This window comes from Schistocerca cancellata, chromosome 12 (assembly GCF_023864275.1).
Source record: "Schistocerca cancellata isolate TAMUIC-IGC-003103 chromosome 12, iqSchCanc2.1, whole genome shotgun sequence".
NCBI classification, from domain to species: Eukaryota; Metazoa; Arthropoda; class Insecta; order Orthoptera; family Acrididae; genus Schistocerca; species Schistocerca cancellata.
The window spans coordinates 152,912,184-152,929,203 of record NC_064637.1 but is presented as its reverse complement, the minus strand read 5'-3'; the positions used below and the strand labels follow the sequence as shown (position 1 = coordinate 152,929,203).

Here is a 17,020-nt window from a genome sequence, read left to right as displayed (position 1 = left end):
CGCGGGGAGAACGATCGCTGGTAAGCCTCTGTATGGTCTCCAATCTCTGTATTTTACTTTCATGGTCTCTTCGGTACGTATACGCAGCAGGGAGCAATATGTTGGTTGAGCCTTCTAGGAACTCATGCTCGAGGAACTTTAACAGTCACAGTCTGACGAAGAACGCCTCTCTTGCAGCGTCTGCCGCTGAAGATGGTTTACGATATCAGTGACGCTGTCGTGCACGCTAGATGAACCTGAGGCGAAGCGCGCTGCTCTTCTTTGGCTCTTCTCTGTTTCTCCCATCAATGACGTCTGCTACGGATCCCAGCCTGACGAAAAATTAAAGCATTTGTCGAACGAGGTTTTTGTAAGCTACTTCTTTTGTTGATCGACTACTACATTCCCTGAGGATTCTTGCAAAGAATTTATCTGGCACCTGCTTCACCTGCGATTAATTTTGTGTAGTCATCGTTACGTACGCGTCCACCTAGAAATATTATGGCTGTATCTGCTTCAAGTAACTGTTCTGCAAATTGTGTAATCATACAGTAATGGATCTTCCTACCTGTTTATGAACAATGCGTTATATGATGGATTCGTCGGGAATAGATCTTTTTCACACCTAAAAATTCACACAAAATCAAATGTAACGTAGTATTCGATATACCTAAGAATGCGTCTTTCTGACAGTACATCACTGGTCGATACCCTTCGAAAATGTTGTACACAGCTTCCATGTCTATTGAAACAACAGCCGATACTGGTCGTCCTCCACGAAATTCGTGCCTTATAGAAGAGTAGTAGTTGTAGTAGTTGAAGGGTTTTGTGGGCGCACGACAGCAAGGTCTTCAGCGCCCGTTCAGTATCATAGTGAGACGGGTGTCAAGAAAAAAACTCAGAACATTTACATCAAACGGAACATAAAACACAGGGAACAATCATGGAAAAATATGTGCTCACCCACACCGAAGCGTGGGATGAAGCAGGGCGTCAGCAGTAAAACATGGACAACACAGGAAGAAAAAGGTAGAGGGAGCTAAAACAATGGAGCAGATGGAAGTGGCTGGCTGACCGCAAGGAAAAAAGGGAGGAGTCAGCCACTCTGCAATACACTAAAACCGCCAGCCTAAAAGTTTAGGCCAGAGTCCAGACACATCACAAAACTTAAAAACCCTAGACACACACGTCTCATCGTTAGCTGAAACACAGGGCAGATCCCCATCAACTTGTGCTTCTGCCCTTGCATCACGGTATAAAACGCAGTCTGTTAAAATGTGCCGGACAGAGATGTGCACACCACAAGTATCACAAAACGGAGGATCCTCCCGCCGTAATAAATAGCTATGTGTGAGAGGACAGTGCCCGATCCGAAGACGTGTGAGGGCCACCTCTTCCCGCCTGAGCAGCCGGCAGGAGGAACGCCACGGCCGAGTGGTCGACTTTACCGACCGCAGTTCATTGGCCGTCACCGCCAGCCATTCGTCCTCCCACTACTCCATGCACTTCCTGTGGAGTGCAGCGATGACTGACTGCAAGGGGATAGGACACTGGACCACATCCTGCTCTGTGCAGGCCTCCTTGGCAGCCCGATCAGCCTGTTCATTGCCCCATATGCCGACATGACCAGGCACCCAGCAGAAGGATACCTCTTTACCCCGCCGTTGGAGCAAGTACAGTTGGTCATGTATCAGCTGGACCATCGCTTCAGTCGGGTACAGGTTCTGCAGTGACTGTAAGGCACTAAGAGAATCGGAGCAGAGAAGAAATCGATCGCCCCGAACACGATGCATCTGCTCCAGTGCTGTCAGGATCGCGCGGAGCTCCGCTGCGAAAACGGTATATTCAGCAGGGAGGCGAATCCGGCTAACATGATCAGGGAACACCACAGAACAGCCAAGGAAAGTCTCCTGTTTGGAGCCATCAGTATAAACGACAGTGAAACCGTGATGCACATCTAAAATGTTAAAAAACAGAGATTGGAAAGTAAAATCTGGTGTGCCAGCTTTCTTAAAATTAGTCAAATCTAAAATAAGTTTGGGTCTCCGGAGGAGCCAAGATGGAGATCTGCGCCAACCGCGACGTAAAACACGAAGACCAGCCATAGACATCGCACCGAGGCAATCCTGTGCGCGAATCCCATAGGGCTGCGTCGCACGTTGCCGGTTATGAAACAATCGTGCCAGAGGAGGCTGAGCAACGGCATGGTATGCAGGGGTGTATGGTGTGGACAAAGTTTTATACGCCTGGCGCACTGTGAGTAGCCGTCGCCGCATATGAAGTGGCGGTTCACCAGCCTCTGCACAGAGGCTGGGTATGGGGCTAGTTCGGAATGCCCCAGTGGCCAATCGAAGCCCTTCATGGTGCACAACGTCCAACATTTTTAAGTAAGAAGGCCTCGCAGACCCATACACCGTGCACCCATAATCGAGCCGAGACCGCACAAACGCCCTGTAAAACTGGAGCAGACAAGTCCTGTCAGCTCCCCATGTACTGTGGCTAAGACATTTTAAAATACTTAAAGCCTTAAGTGACCGCCGTTTCAGGTCTTTAAGATGAACGGCCACAACGAGTTTGTAGAGGTAACTGATCTGAAAAATTCAAAAGAGCGGTTAGCGGTTTCAGGCATTGGTGTCGATTTAGGCCTTTACGAAGATCGTAGAAAGCTATCCAGAGTTACCGTTTCCGTGAAATGTTTTCTTCCTCCAAAACACACACACACACACACACACATATTAATTCAGAGCAGTATTTGCTCCTATGCCCTTAATTATAAGTGGGATGTATTCGAATCTCTGTCCTCCCCTACTGTTTTTACCCTCTACAGCCCCCTCTAGTACTCGTAACATGGAGGTTATTCTCTGACGTTTTAACACACATCCTATCATTTTGTCCGCATCACTGTTTTCCATATGTTCCTTTCTTCGCCGATCTTGCGGAAAACCTCCTAAATCCTTACCTTGTGAGTCTACCAAACTCCCAACATTCCTCTGCGACACTCAACTGAAACATTTCATTTCTCTCCTGTTCCGGTTTCCCCACTATCCATGTTTCACTACCGTACAATGCTGTGCTCCAAACGTACATTGTCGCAAGTTCCTTACTCAAGTTATGGCCTATGTCCGATGCCTGTAAACTTCTCTTGGACAGTAATACCCTCTTTGCCTGTGACGATCTGCTTTTTATGTCGGCATTGCTTCGTCCGACACAAGCTATTTTGCAAATGTTCAAATGTGTGTGAATTCTAAGGGACCAAACTGCCGAGGTCATCGGTCCCTAGACTAGCACACTACTTTAAACTAACGCTACGAACAACACACACACACACACACACACACACACACACACACACCCATGCCTGAGGGAGGACTCCGCGCAATCCTTGACATGGCGCCTCAAACTACGCGGCCACTCCGCGCGGCGGCTATTTTGCTTTCAAGGTACTAGAATTCCCTAACTTCGTCTACTTCAATCACAAATTTTGATGTTGAGTTCCTCGGTGTTCTCATTTCTGCTACATCTCATTACTTTTTTTTTATTTTACACATCCAGTTCTGTAGGACCAAATTGAGGAACAAATCTCCAAGGTCATGGAACGTGTCAGTACATGAAATAACAACATAAAAGTAATAACATATATTATAAAATGATATTCATCATTTGGATTTGAAACTCCTTGTGTTTACCGTGTTTGCAGTTAAAATTGTAGGATGTGAGGTTTATGTTTATGAACCAAAAAAGACAAAAATGGCTCTGAGCACTATGGGACTTAACAGCTGAGGTCATCAGTCCCCTAGAACTTAGAACTACTTAAACCTAACTAACCTAAGGACATCACACACATCCATGCCCGAGGCAGGATTCGAACCTGCGACCGTAGCGGTCTCGCGGTTCCAGACTGACGCGCCTAGAACCGCACGGCCACACCGGCCGGCCCCAAAAAAGACAAGCCACAAATTTAAGTAAGCGCAGTCAACTATGTAACACAGGAAACAGCTTAGTTTTTCAAGGAACTCCTAAACAGAATAGAAGGAGTGACCCATGAGGAAACTCTTCAGTTTCGATTTGAACGCGCATGGATTACTGCTAAGATTTTTAAATTATTGTGGTAGCTTATTGAAAATGGATGCAGCAGTATACCGCACACCTTTCTGCACAAGAGTCAAGGAAGTGCGATCCAAATGCAGATTGGATTCCTGTCTAGTATCACCTAAGTGAAAGCTGCTAATTCTTGGGAATAAGCTGATATTATAAGCAAGAAACGACAGTAAAGACTATGTATATTGAAAGGCCAATGTCAGAATACTCAGATTAATGAACGTGGATGGACAAGAGGTTCGCGAACTTACACCACTTACTGTCCGAACTACCCGTTTCTGAGCCAAAAATATCCTTTGAGAATGGGAAGGGTTACCCCAAGATAATACCATACGACATAAGCGAAAGAAAATAAGCAAAGTAGACTACTTTTCGGTAGAACGATCACTTACTTCAGATACCGTTCGAATAGTAAAAATGGCAGCATTAAATATGTGAACAAGATCCTGAACATAGGCTTTCCATGACAGTTTGGTATCTATCTGAACATCTTCAAATTTGAACAGTTTCACTAATGCATATGCCCATTCTGTGAAATTAAAACGTCGTGTTTTTTTGAATTGTGTTAGAAAGTGTAATAACTGAGTCTTACTGTGATTTAGCGTTAGTCTTGTCTTTTTCCGGTTTACTCTCAGTCACTAGCGATTAGACTGTTCATTCCACCCAACATATCGTACATTTCTTCTTCACCTTGGTATAGCAGTATCATCACCAAATCTTATCATTGGTATCGTTTCTGTCTGAATTTTAATCCCACTGTTGAACCCTTCTTCTATTTCCGTTATTGCTTCTTCAATTTATAGATTCTACGTTAGGAGCGGCAAGAATGCATCCTTATCGTATCCATTTCTTCGTGTTCCAATTTTATTGCTCCCTCTTGCTTCTTGTTCGTATTGTATATTAACCGCATTTCCTTACAGCCAGTCCAATTTTTCTCAGAGTTCCCAATATCTATTGAGAAAGTTTAAAACAATAGTTATATCACATCTGAATAGTGCCATCCAAATGCCTTTTGCAAAAACTTAAAACTTTCCAGTCATGTGTGTTGTTGCAGAAAGGGAACTATGTTGGGTGTATATGTAGAAGTTAACTGGCAAATTAGCTTTTTAGCAGAATGTGCAGCCGATCGTCTGTAGGTTACGTTTGCTGTGTTTACGCGTCGTCGTATCTGAGTCTCTCGTTTCCTGATACGGAATGGCCCTTGCTGTTGGACTGCCAGTTACGTCGCGCGAGAGCCTGAAAAGCGCCATAAAGTTAGGCCGCACAGGGGGCAGTGCCGCATTGCGGTTTGCCTGCTCCACAGGCGCGCAGCGCTTCCACCTGTAACTGCCTATGCGCTATCAAACGCGACGGAGGCAATCGTTAAGTTGTAACGGTTGGATCCATCGGGACTGTATTGCATCTTACGAGCCGACCTGGCGAACGATATAATGTTGCGAACGTCCGTCGAGTGTGTGGGACCTGAGCAGCCGATATCAGTTTCATTAAAACCCTTCCTATTGCACAGCCGCGTCGTAATGGGACCTAAAATTCTCTTTAGGTATTTTTCCAACTGGTTTGACGTGCTGTCTGTATATAGAGCACTTCAGACCTACAGAAATATTCTGCAAGATAGTGGAAGGTACTGTCGATAAATACGGGTCCTGTGTAGCTAATGTTACACCGTTCAGCCTATAAAATGGTGGCAAGTTTTAGTAACAGTGATGTGGATCGCAGTCACGTACCATTTTGTCCAAAGCAGACCACAAAAGCTGAACGATGTTGAGATCTGGTGATTGTTGTGGACAGTGGAGATGGCAGAATTCATCCTCGTATTCATAAAATCAGCCCTGGATGATGCGAGGTGAGTGGACAGGGGCCCTGCCATCTTGGAACACAGCATCACCATTGGGGAACAAACACTGTACCATGGGATAGGTCAGATCAGCCAAAATGGTCACTCATCGTGCTTTTATTCAATGCCATCCAGGTATGCAAGGATGACAGAAGCCTCGCCCAACGACTCGTCGTGCTTTTATTCAATGCCACACAGGTTTGCAAGGATGACAGAAGCCTCGCACAATGACTCATCGTGCTTTTATTATCAATGCCATTCAGGTTTGCAAGGATGACAGATGCCTCTCCCAACGACTCACCGTGCTTTTGTTCAGTGTCATGCCTCTGTAGACACTCTGAAAGTGCCTATGACTATCTGCGACGCTCTGGTTTTCCGCCAAAAGAAACTCAATGACTGTTCTTTCGTTGGAAACCTATGTGAACTTCACGAAACTACAGGGGCTGATGCGAGAATATTCAAATGGCTCTGAGCACTATGGGACTTAACATCTTAGGTCATCAGTCCCCTAGAACTTAGAACTACTTAAACCTAACTAACCTAAGGACATCGCACACATCCATGCCCGAGGCAGGATTCGAATCTGCGACCGTAGCAGTCCCGCGGTTCCGGACTGAAGTGCCTAGAACCGCACGGCCACCGAGGCGGGCCGAGAATATTCCACCATGGGCCACAACAAATTCAGCTTCTTTTCACCCTTAATTGACAGAGAAGAAAATGATTATCGACAGTAAAGGAAGCTAGGAGAGTAACCATGAGGCCAATAGAATACCACGATATGGCTGCCCAAATCACCACTGAAGTCACGTCATGTTTGACGCTTGGAACGTAAATTCGGCCGGAGACTGCGAACAGCGAACAATGTGAAACAGGGCACATACGACCGGCTGACTTGCTCTGTAGTCCAAGTTTTATAGATTCGGCACCACGTTTCCATGTTACGCTCATTTGCATCACTGATGAGTAGTTTGGGAGTTCCAAAAAATGGTTCAAATGGCTCTGAGCACTATGGGACTTAACATCTGAGGTCATCAGTCCCCCAGAACTTAGAACTACTTAAACCTACCTAACCTAGGGACATCACACACATCCGTGCCCGAGGCAGGATTCGAACCTGCGATCGTAGCAGTCGCGCGATTCCGCACTGAAGCAGCTCGCCTTACAATTCCCTACGTATGGAGCCCCCTCCATAGTCATGGTTCGCGAGTGCGATATTCAGTTCTGTAGTGGCTTTTGCAGCTGTCGTCGTCCTATTTTTCGTCACATTCATTTTCAATGACCGCCCGTCACGGTGACTCAACACATACTTTGGTCTGCGTTGTGACTTACTGACCTTTCTCCGCATTCTCTGAATGCTGGATAAATCTTCGATAGTGTAAAGTCTTGAAACACCTAAGACTTCGGCTATCTTGGTATAAGCACGAACAATTTTACCACGTTCGAGTCGACTTAGCTTCGAGATAAGCCACTCACAACTATACAGAACACTTGCAACGTATTGAGGACACTGCACAAGTGCCGTCTGTGATCAAATACAACGGCACAATATGCAGGCTTGGCCAACAACTGCATTTATATTCGAGCATCCATTTCTCGCCGTCGACCCTGTGTATATAAGAGAACGTCGGACTGCACGCGATAATGAATTCGATAGGAACAGTAAACAGGAACAGGTGCAAATAGGTCTTGCGATCTGAGGGCTGCGTAGAAACTTAATTGTGTATGTAGATAGCTGGTCCATCCAGAGAATCGAGAATGATGACGATTTTTGCCTGTTAATGATATTGGCAAGATATCGGGCCCGGGAATCCCAAAACTTTGCACAATTTTAAGTTTGAGGTCGCATAAGAACTGACAAAGAAATATTTTTTGTGTGCTATAAACACATAAAAAAAGTGTTGCATCACCGCGGTTCCCAGAACTCCTGATGACAGACGTTGACTGTGGATATTGTATCACAGACACAGTCCCTTTGACTGTTCAGAGATGTCACTAAACCCGCCCAAAGATGTAAACAATCATGTAAGTTGGCCGGAGTGGCCGTGCGGTTCTAGGCGCTACAGACTGGAACCGCGAGACCGCTACGGTCGCAGGTTCGAATCCTGCCTCGGGCATGGATGTGTGTGATGTCCTTAGGTTAGTTAGGTTTAAGTAGTTCTAAGTTCTAGGGGACTGATGACCACAGAAGTTAAGTCCCATAGTGCTCAGAGCGATTTGAACCATTTGAACCGCTACTTGCGGAGTATGGCTCGGAGGAACCCTGACAGCAAGGCCACCATGTTGAATAACGCTTTTCGTGCAGCCACAGGACGTCGTGATACGACTCGAACTGTGCGCCATAGGCTGCATGATGCGCAACTTCAGTCCCAACGTCAATGGCGAGGTCCATCTTTGCATCCACGACACCAGGTAGCGTGGTGCAGATGTGCCCAACAACATGCCGAATAGACCGCTCAGGATTGGCACCACGTTCTCCTCACCGATGAGTGTTACATATGCCTTCAACCAGACAATCGTCCGAGACATGTTTGGAGGAAACCCGGTCAGGCTGAATGTCTTAGACACACTGTCCAGCGAGTGCAGCAAGGTGGAGGTTCCCTGCTGTTTTGGGGTGGCATTATGTGTGCCCGATGTACGACACTGGTGGTAATGGAAGGCGCCGTAACAGCTCTACGGTACGTGAATGCCATCCTCCGACCGATAGTGCAAGCCCGCAGCTCGTGGTCGTGCGGTAGCGTTCTCACTTCCCGCGCCCGGGTTCCCGGGTTCGATTCCCGGCAGGGTCAGGGATTTTCTCTGCCTCGTGATGGCTGGGTGTTGTGTGATGTCCTTAGGTTAGTTAGGTTTAAGTAGTTCTAAGTTCTAGGGGACTGATGACCACAGAAGTTAAGTCCCATAGTGCTCAGAGCCGTTTGAACCGATAGTGCAAACATATCGGCAGCACATTAGTGAGGCATTCGCCTTCATGGACGCATCCGCCGCATCTTGTGAATGACTGCCTTCAGGATACCGACATCGCTCGACTAGAGCGGCCAGGATGTTCTCGAGACATGAATCCTATCGAACATGCTTGGGATGGATTGAAAAGGGCTGTTTATGGACGAAGTGACCCACCAACCATTCTGAGGGAGTGGGACAATCTGGACCAACAGTGCCTTGATGAACTTGTGGATAGCATGCTACGACGAATACAGGCATGCCTCAATGCAAGAGGACGTGCTACTGGGTGTTAGAGGTACCGGTGTGTACAGCAATCTGGACCACCATCTCTGAAGGTCTCGCTGTATGGTGGTACAACGTGCAATGTGTGGTTTTCATGAGGAATAAAAATGGCGGAAATGATGTTTGTGTTGATCTCTGTTCGAATTTTCTGTACAGGTTCCAGAACTCTCGGAACTAAGCTGATGCAAAACTTTTTCTGATTTGTGTAATTACAGATTAACAATTTTAGACTTTTTCCTTTAGTTGTACTGCGTAACTTTGATTATTGCCAAATTTCATGGGCTCTAGTTCAACGGAAAGCGCCCTGTAGCTTTATAGGTTTTTGAAGAGTGAGAAACGAAAATGTACAGCACAAGTTGCAGGACACTGTCCTGAGACGTAAACGAAAAAGTTGCTGCTTGAAGACGGGTCTGGAAACGCTTTGTTTCCATGTTACAACTCATTTTCTCCAACTCACCAGTCATCGGACACACACAAGAACAGAACGCAGCAGCGTACCACATGCAACTGTTACTCACAGGAGATGTTCAGTATGCCCTCCGTGGGCGTTGATACACGCATCAGCCCGTTGTCGTAGTGACTTTCAGATGCGCTGATGTGTCCCAGGCGTATTGCGCTTGGTTTCACAGCCTGTCATAACACGGGCACGGTGACTCTGAACATGTGGTACTCGGGTTCCATACACGAGAGCTTTCAAAGGGCCCCACAAATGAAAGTCCAGTAGGTTTAGCTGCGGAGAGCGTGGTGCCAGGCAACTGGCCCATCACCTCCTGTCTATCTGTCACCGTGTCTGTTATTTAGAAGCCGACGGGCATTAGCACTAAAATGAGAAGGTGCTCGATCATGCATTAAGTTACATGTTTTGTAGCACAGCTAAAGGCACATCTGCTAACAGATCTGGTTGAATATTCTCTACGAAATTACGGTGTCTGTTGAGGACGGGTGGAGGAAGATGAGGCTGTACCAAAGAGTGACCGACAATGCCGGCCCAAACATCAACAGAAAATCTTTGTTGATTACTTGGTCCAACAGTAGTTGTGAGGACTGACGTCTGCCCTTACCTGCCGATTGTGAAAATTTACAGTCTGATCTCGTTGAACCTCGTTAGAGAAAATGAGTTTTTACACGGAAACAAAACGTTTCCAAACCCATTTTTCATATAACATTTTTTTTTGTCTGCGTGTATGGAATGTGTCCTGCAATTTGTGCTGTATGTATTTGTTACACCCAGTATATGACGTAAATAGTCATATATTTTGACTGCATTGACTAAGAAGTTCAACTTTTTACACCGCCACGAGACCGTAGACGTTAGTATTCGAAAGAAATTTTAACTTGGTAGGTCAATACGTTCGTGAGAAAAAGGGTTTGTAACACACGAAGAGACAGACAGACGGACCGATAACAAAGTGATCGTGTAAGAGATCCGTTTTGCCGGCTGAGATAAAAGCGCGCATTGAAAGGTGTGCGTATAGTACAGAAGAATGACAACAGATTTTCTGTTTATGATAATGCGACTGTCTGGCGTATACGTATTGTAATGGTACTTGAATTACGTAACCATTACGGCACCTCACCTCAACCTCTCGATACCAGCAATATTCTACTGTGTTTCTGTAAAATAGTTAACATATTTCTGAGACAACATTCAGATTTGATTTCATTAATGTAGAGGTACTTTGATACATCGATATGTTTATATTGCAATGATATTATTCTTATGGGAATTCTTTCTTTTGTCACTATGATCTTTGTCGAACTTGTAACTCTCACTTTTGGGCGCGTAAGCGGTTATTAGAGACTCAAGTCTTGGTCGTCATGTTGAAAAGACGCAAATTATAGTCAGTTTATAAAATGTGACCTTTAACAGTGAGGAAGATATTTTCACGTATGTTTTATATTTTGAAGTGATGTCTTGAGAGTTACGTGATATTGCAACAAAAGTAATATAAAAGAAGTGCAAGTTAAATTCGGAGTGCTGATTACTTTTTTACATCACCATTGTGCTAACTTGCGAAAGTTTATTCTTCATGAACGGTTTATGGAAAACATCTATAAAACTTTTGAATATCGCAGAATAACACCTAGGACTCTTTGCATCCGAACTTGGAATCATCACCACCTAGATTTTCGACGATTGAGCCACGAGTTCACAACGAGACCAGCGTGGGAAACACGAAAAGATGAGTGCCTAGTTTATCCATTATTTCATGAAATGACTTTAGTAACTGTGCTCTAATGACACCTGCCACATAATATAACTGTGTTGTCGCCCGAAAATGCAGTATTTAGCAGCGTGAGCAACACCACAATCATAATTAATTTTTGACCTTTGTTGTGGTAGGGTTGTTAGAGTATGTTGGCGTTATTGTAGTGTTGGAGTATCGTTGGCTGAGTGAGGCTCTGGGAGCTCGGATAGCTCAGTCGGCAAGACTGCAGTCCGCTCCTAATGTGTAATGCATTCACGGGTTAGGTACAGGCATGAACGGTGCTATCCACAGCACACAGCGGTGTGTTTGAGTGCCGGCCAGTATACAGAGATTAGCTGCCCCAGTGCAGGTAATCGCGTCTGCGGTCCAAGGCGGCCAATGAGAAGACGGTGGACTGAAAATTGGATTCCAACCGCCTCTCCAGGGACAGATTGGTCCGCGCTGTACTTACCCTCGCCTCCCATTAAGCAACCGCGGCCATCCCTCACGGAGAGCGGGGAGCAACGCCATTACCGCCCTTGCAGCCCACTGCCTTTGGGGTCAGTCTGGCATCCCCCGCCGTACCACTGTACACAACCCACATGGCCCTTGCCGAGTGGAACTGATTCTCCCGCTCTCCCGTTGCCACGGAGATGCTGATCACTCTCTGTCATTCCCCCGTTGCCGTATTGCTCAGCTGCAGGTAACGCCGCTTGCGTCGTGTGACGAATTGATGATGATGATGATGGTGATGTTTGGTTTGTGGGGCGCTCAACTGCGTGGTTATCAGCGCCCGTACAATTACCCAATCTTTGCTCAGTCCAATTTCGCCACTTTCCTGGATGATGATGGGAATCGAACCCGGGACCCCGTGCTCGTGTGACGAATTAACGCCGCCGCTGCCACAAACATATTATTTATTACGAAGCAATTTATTTTAAACTAAAAAAAAGATTTAATACTTATACCGCAAGTTTCAGTGTAGAATTACAATTAGGTGACAAAAGTCATGGAATAAGCATGAGCTTATACAGGGTGATCCATTGATCGTGACCGTGCCAAATATCTCACGAAATTAGCGTCAAACGAAAAAACTACAAAGATCGAAACTCGACTAGCTTGAATGAGGAAACCAGATGGCCCTATGGTTGGCCCGATAGATGGTGCTGCCATAGGTCAAAGAGGATACAACTGCTTTTTTTAAAACTGGAACCCCAATTTTTTATTACATATTCGTGTAGTAGGTGCGGGCCATGGTATGGCGCTTCGACGACCAATCCACCTGTCACGGAATATGCTATTCAATACCGCTTCAACCGCACGCGAGCTATGTGCCGGACATCCATCACGCTGCAAGTACATCGCCATTCTGCCATGCTGTGAAACATCTTGTAGTAACATCGGTAGAACATTACATAGGAAATAAGCATACACTGCACCATTTAGATTGCCATCGATAAAACGGGGGCCAATTATCCTTCCTCCCATAATGCCGCACCATACATTAACCCGCCAAGGTCGCTGATGTTCCACTTGTCGCAGCCATCGTGGATTTTCCGTTGCCCAATAGTGCATATAATTCCGGTTTACGTTACCGCTGTTGGTGAATGACGCTTCGTCGCTAAATAGAACGCGTGCAAAAAATCTGTTATCGTCCCGTAATTTCCATTGTGCCCAGTGGCAAAAGTGTACACGACGTTCAAAGCGGTCGCCATGCAATTCCTGATGCATAGAAATATGGTACGGCTGCAATCGATGTTGATGTAGCATTCAACAACACCGAAGTTTTTGAGATTCCCGATTCTCGCGCAATTTGTCTGCCACTGATGTGCAGATTAGCCGCAACAGCAGCTAAAACACCTCCTTGGGCATCATCATTTGTTGCAGGTCGTGGTTGACGTTTTACATGTGGCTGAACACTTTCTGTTTCCTTAAATAACGTAACTATCCGGCGAACGGTCCGGACACTTGCTTGATGTCGCCCAGGATACCGAGCAGCATACATAGCACACGCCCGTTGGGCAGTTTGATCACAATAGCAATATGTGTGCGCTAGAGTGTCGCGACTTGGCTGTCAATGCGAAAGGTCAGGCAGTGAGTTCTGGATTGGCTTGGCACGTGATAGATTGTAGGTTGCACGGTGTGTGCTTTTAGCTGGAAGCAGTGGCCTGTGTGAGGAAGTAAACACGCCCGGCCTTGCTGGAGAGGAACGAGTACGCCGTACGCCGCTGCTTGTGGAGGTTTCAGTACGGGCTGTTGGCACGGCACAACGAGCTAGTTGCAACCTCTAAGGGAGTATGGAATGACGGCCTAGGTGTTTGTGTGAGACGTACAGGCGCGATTCGTTACAGGCTACCCATTCCGGTTTTGCTGGATCAGCACTGAAATCAGCAGCCCTCAGCTAAGGTGAGCATAATTACACTACTGGCCATTAAAATTGCTACACCTCGAAGATGACGTGCAACACACGCGAAATTTAACCGACAGGAAGAAGATGCTTTGATATGCAAATCATTAGTTTTTCAGAGCATTCACAGAATGTTGGCGCCGGTGGCAACACCTACAACGTCCTGACATGAGGAAAGTTTCCAACCGAATTCTCATACTCAAACAGCAGTTGACCGGTGTTGCCTGGTGAAACGTTGTTGTGATGCCTCGAGTAAGGAGGAGAAATGCGTACCATCACGTTTCCGACTTTGATAAAGGTCGGATTGTAGCCTATTGCGATTACGGTTTATCGTATCGCGACATTGCTGCTCGCGTTGGTCGAGATCCAACGACTGTTAGCAGAATATGGAATCGGTATTGGAGCGCCGTGCTGGATCCCAACGGCCTCGTATCACTAGCAGACGAGATGACAGGCATCTTATCCGCATGCCTGTAACGGATCGTGCAGCCACGTCTCGACCCCTGAGTCGACAGATGGGGACGTTTGCAAGACAAAAACCATTTGCACGAACAGTTCGACGACGTTTGCAGCAGCGTCGACTATCAGCTCGGAGATCATGGCTGCGGTTACCCTTGACGCTGCATCACAGACAGGAGCTCCTGCGATGGTGTACTCGACGACGAACTTGGGTGCACGAATGACAAAACGTCATTTTTTCGGATGAATGCATATTCTGTTTACAGCATCATGATGGTCGCATCCGTGTTTGGCGACATTGCTGTAAACGCACATTGGAAGCGTGTATTCGTCATCGCCATACTGGCATATCACCCGGCGTGATGGTATGGGGTGCCATTGGTTACACGTATCGGTCACCTCTTGTTCGCATTGACGGCACTTTGAACAGTGGGCGCACATTGCAGATGTGTTAAGACCCGTGGCTCTACCCTTCATTCGATCCCTGCGAAACCCTACATTTCAGCAGGATAATGCACGACCGCATGTTGCAGGTCCTGTACGGGCCGTTCTGGATACAAAAAACGTTCGACTGCTGCCCTGGCCAGCACATTCTCCAGATCTCTCACCAATTGAAAACGTCTGGTCAATGGTGGCCGAGCAACTGACTCGTCACAATACGCCAGTCACTACTCTTGATGAAGTGTGGTATGGTGTTGAAGCTGCGTGGGCAGATGTACCTGTACACGCCATCCATGCTCTGTTTGACTCAATGCCCAGGCGTATCAAGGCCTCTATTACGGCCAGAGGTGGTTGTTCTGGGTACTGATTTCTCAGGATCTATGCACCCAAATTGCGTGAAAATGTAATCACATGTCAGTTCTAGTATAATATATTTGTCCAATGAATACTCGTTTATCATCTGCATTTCTTCTTGGTGTAGCAATTTTAATGGCCGGTAGTGTATTTGCTCCTGCACTGCGAAAATGTTTGCCACCTCCTCATGATTCTTCCGCCATCGCCATCGCCAGCCGTTCTAGTTAGTCGACAGGCAATTTGAATTGCCTCACTGTACTTATTGATCTGATCTCTGTGTCGGCTCAATCTGCCCCTCCCTATATTAATACATTTTATACTGTCTTTCTTTAACAACACCGCGATGCAGAGCGCCTCTCTTGCAGAGTCTGCCACTTGAGTTTGCTAAACACATTCGTAACGCTATCACGCTTACCAAATAACCCTGTGACGAAACGCGCCGCTCTTCTTTGGACCTTCTCTATCTCCTCCGTGAACCCGATCTGCTACGGATCCCACACTGATGAGGAATACTCAAGTATAGGTCGAACGAGTGTTTTGTAAGCCACCTCCTTTGTTGATGGACTACATTTTCTAAGGACTCACCCAAAGAATCTCAACCTGGTACCCGCCTTACCAACAATTAATTTTATATGATCATTCCACTTCAAATCATTCCGCACGCAGACTCCCAATTATTTTACAGAAGTAACTGCTACCAGTGTTTGTTCCGCTATCATATAATCATACAATAAAGGATCATTCTTTCTATGTATCCGCTATACATTAGATTTGTCTATGTTAAGGGTCAGTTGCCACTCCCTGCACCAAGTGCCTATCCGCTGCAGATCTTCCTGCATTTCGCTACAATTTTCTAATGCTGCAACTTCTCTGTATACTACAGCATCATCCGCGAAAAGCCACATGGAACTTCCGACACTATCTATTAGGTCATTTATATATATTGTGAATAGCAATGGTCCCATAACACTCCCCTGTGGCCAGAGGTTACTTTAACGTCTGTAGACGTCTCTCCATTGATAACAACATGCTGTATTCTGTTTGCTAAAAACTCTTCAATCCAGCCACACAGCTGGTCTGATATTCCGTAGGCTCTTACTTTGTTTATCAGTCGCCAGTGCGGAACTGTATCGAACGCCTTGCGGAAGTCAAGGAAAATAGCATCTACCTGGGAGCCTGTATCTAATATTTTCTGGGTCTCATGAAGAAATAAAGCGAGTTGGGTCCCACACGATCGCTGTTTCCGGAATCCATGTTGATTCCTACAGAGTAGATTCTGGGTTTCCAAAAACGACATGATACGCGAGCAAAAAACATGCTCTAAAATTCTACAAGAGATCGATGTCAGAGATGTGGGTCTATAGTTTTGCGGATCTGCTCGACGGCAATTCTTGAAGACTGGGACTACCTGTGCTCTTTTCCAGTCATTTGGAACCTTCCGTTCCTCTAGAGACTTGCGGTACACGGCTGTTAGAAGGGGGGCAAGTTCTTTCGCGTAGTCTGTGTAGAATCGAATTGGTATCCCGTCAGGTCCAGTGATTAAGTGATTTCAGTTGCTTTTCTATTGCATGGACACTTATTTCGATGTCAGCCATTTTTTCGTTCGTGCGAGGATTCAGAGAAGGAACTGCAGTGCGGTCTTCCTCTGTGAAGTAGCTTTGGAAAAAGGTGTTTAGTATTTCATCTTTACGCGTGTCATCCTCTATTTCAATGCCATCATCATCCCGGAATGTCTGGGTATGCAGTTTCGAGCCATTTACTGATTAAACGTAAGACCAGAACGTCCTAGGATTTTCTGTCAAGTCGGTACATAGAATTTTACTTTCGAATTCACTGAACGCTTCACGCATAGCCCTCCTTACGCTAACTTTGACATCGTTTAGCTTCTGTTTATCTGAGAGGTTTTGGCTGCGTTTGTTTGCTGTCCCTTAAAATCAGCCCTTCTGGCATTTTGCTTCGGCTATTTGTTGAGTTTCCGTCTTAGTTGGTTTTTATCTTAGCTCTTCTGGCTGTGAGTGAAAAATTTTATCTGGCTAG

The 17,020-nt window shown here is 46.1% G+C and overlaps 1 protein-coding gene across 1 annotated transcript in view; it reads right to left on the bottom strand.

Annotated features, from left to right (window-relative positions):
- Positions 1-11,926, bottom strand: part of LOC126109541 (multiple epidermal growth factor-like domains protein 6) — a 111,579-nt gene extending 99,653 nt beyond the window's left edge. Inside the window, exon 1 of the mRNA XM_049914559.1 lies at positions 11,857-11,926. Coding sequence (XP_049770516.1) covers positions 11,857-11,926 — 70 coding nt within the window. The remainder of the gene's footprint in view (positions 1-11,856) is intronic.
- Between the last annotated feature and the right edge of the window lie 5,094 nt (positions 11,927-17,020).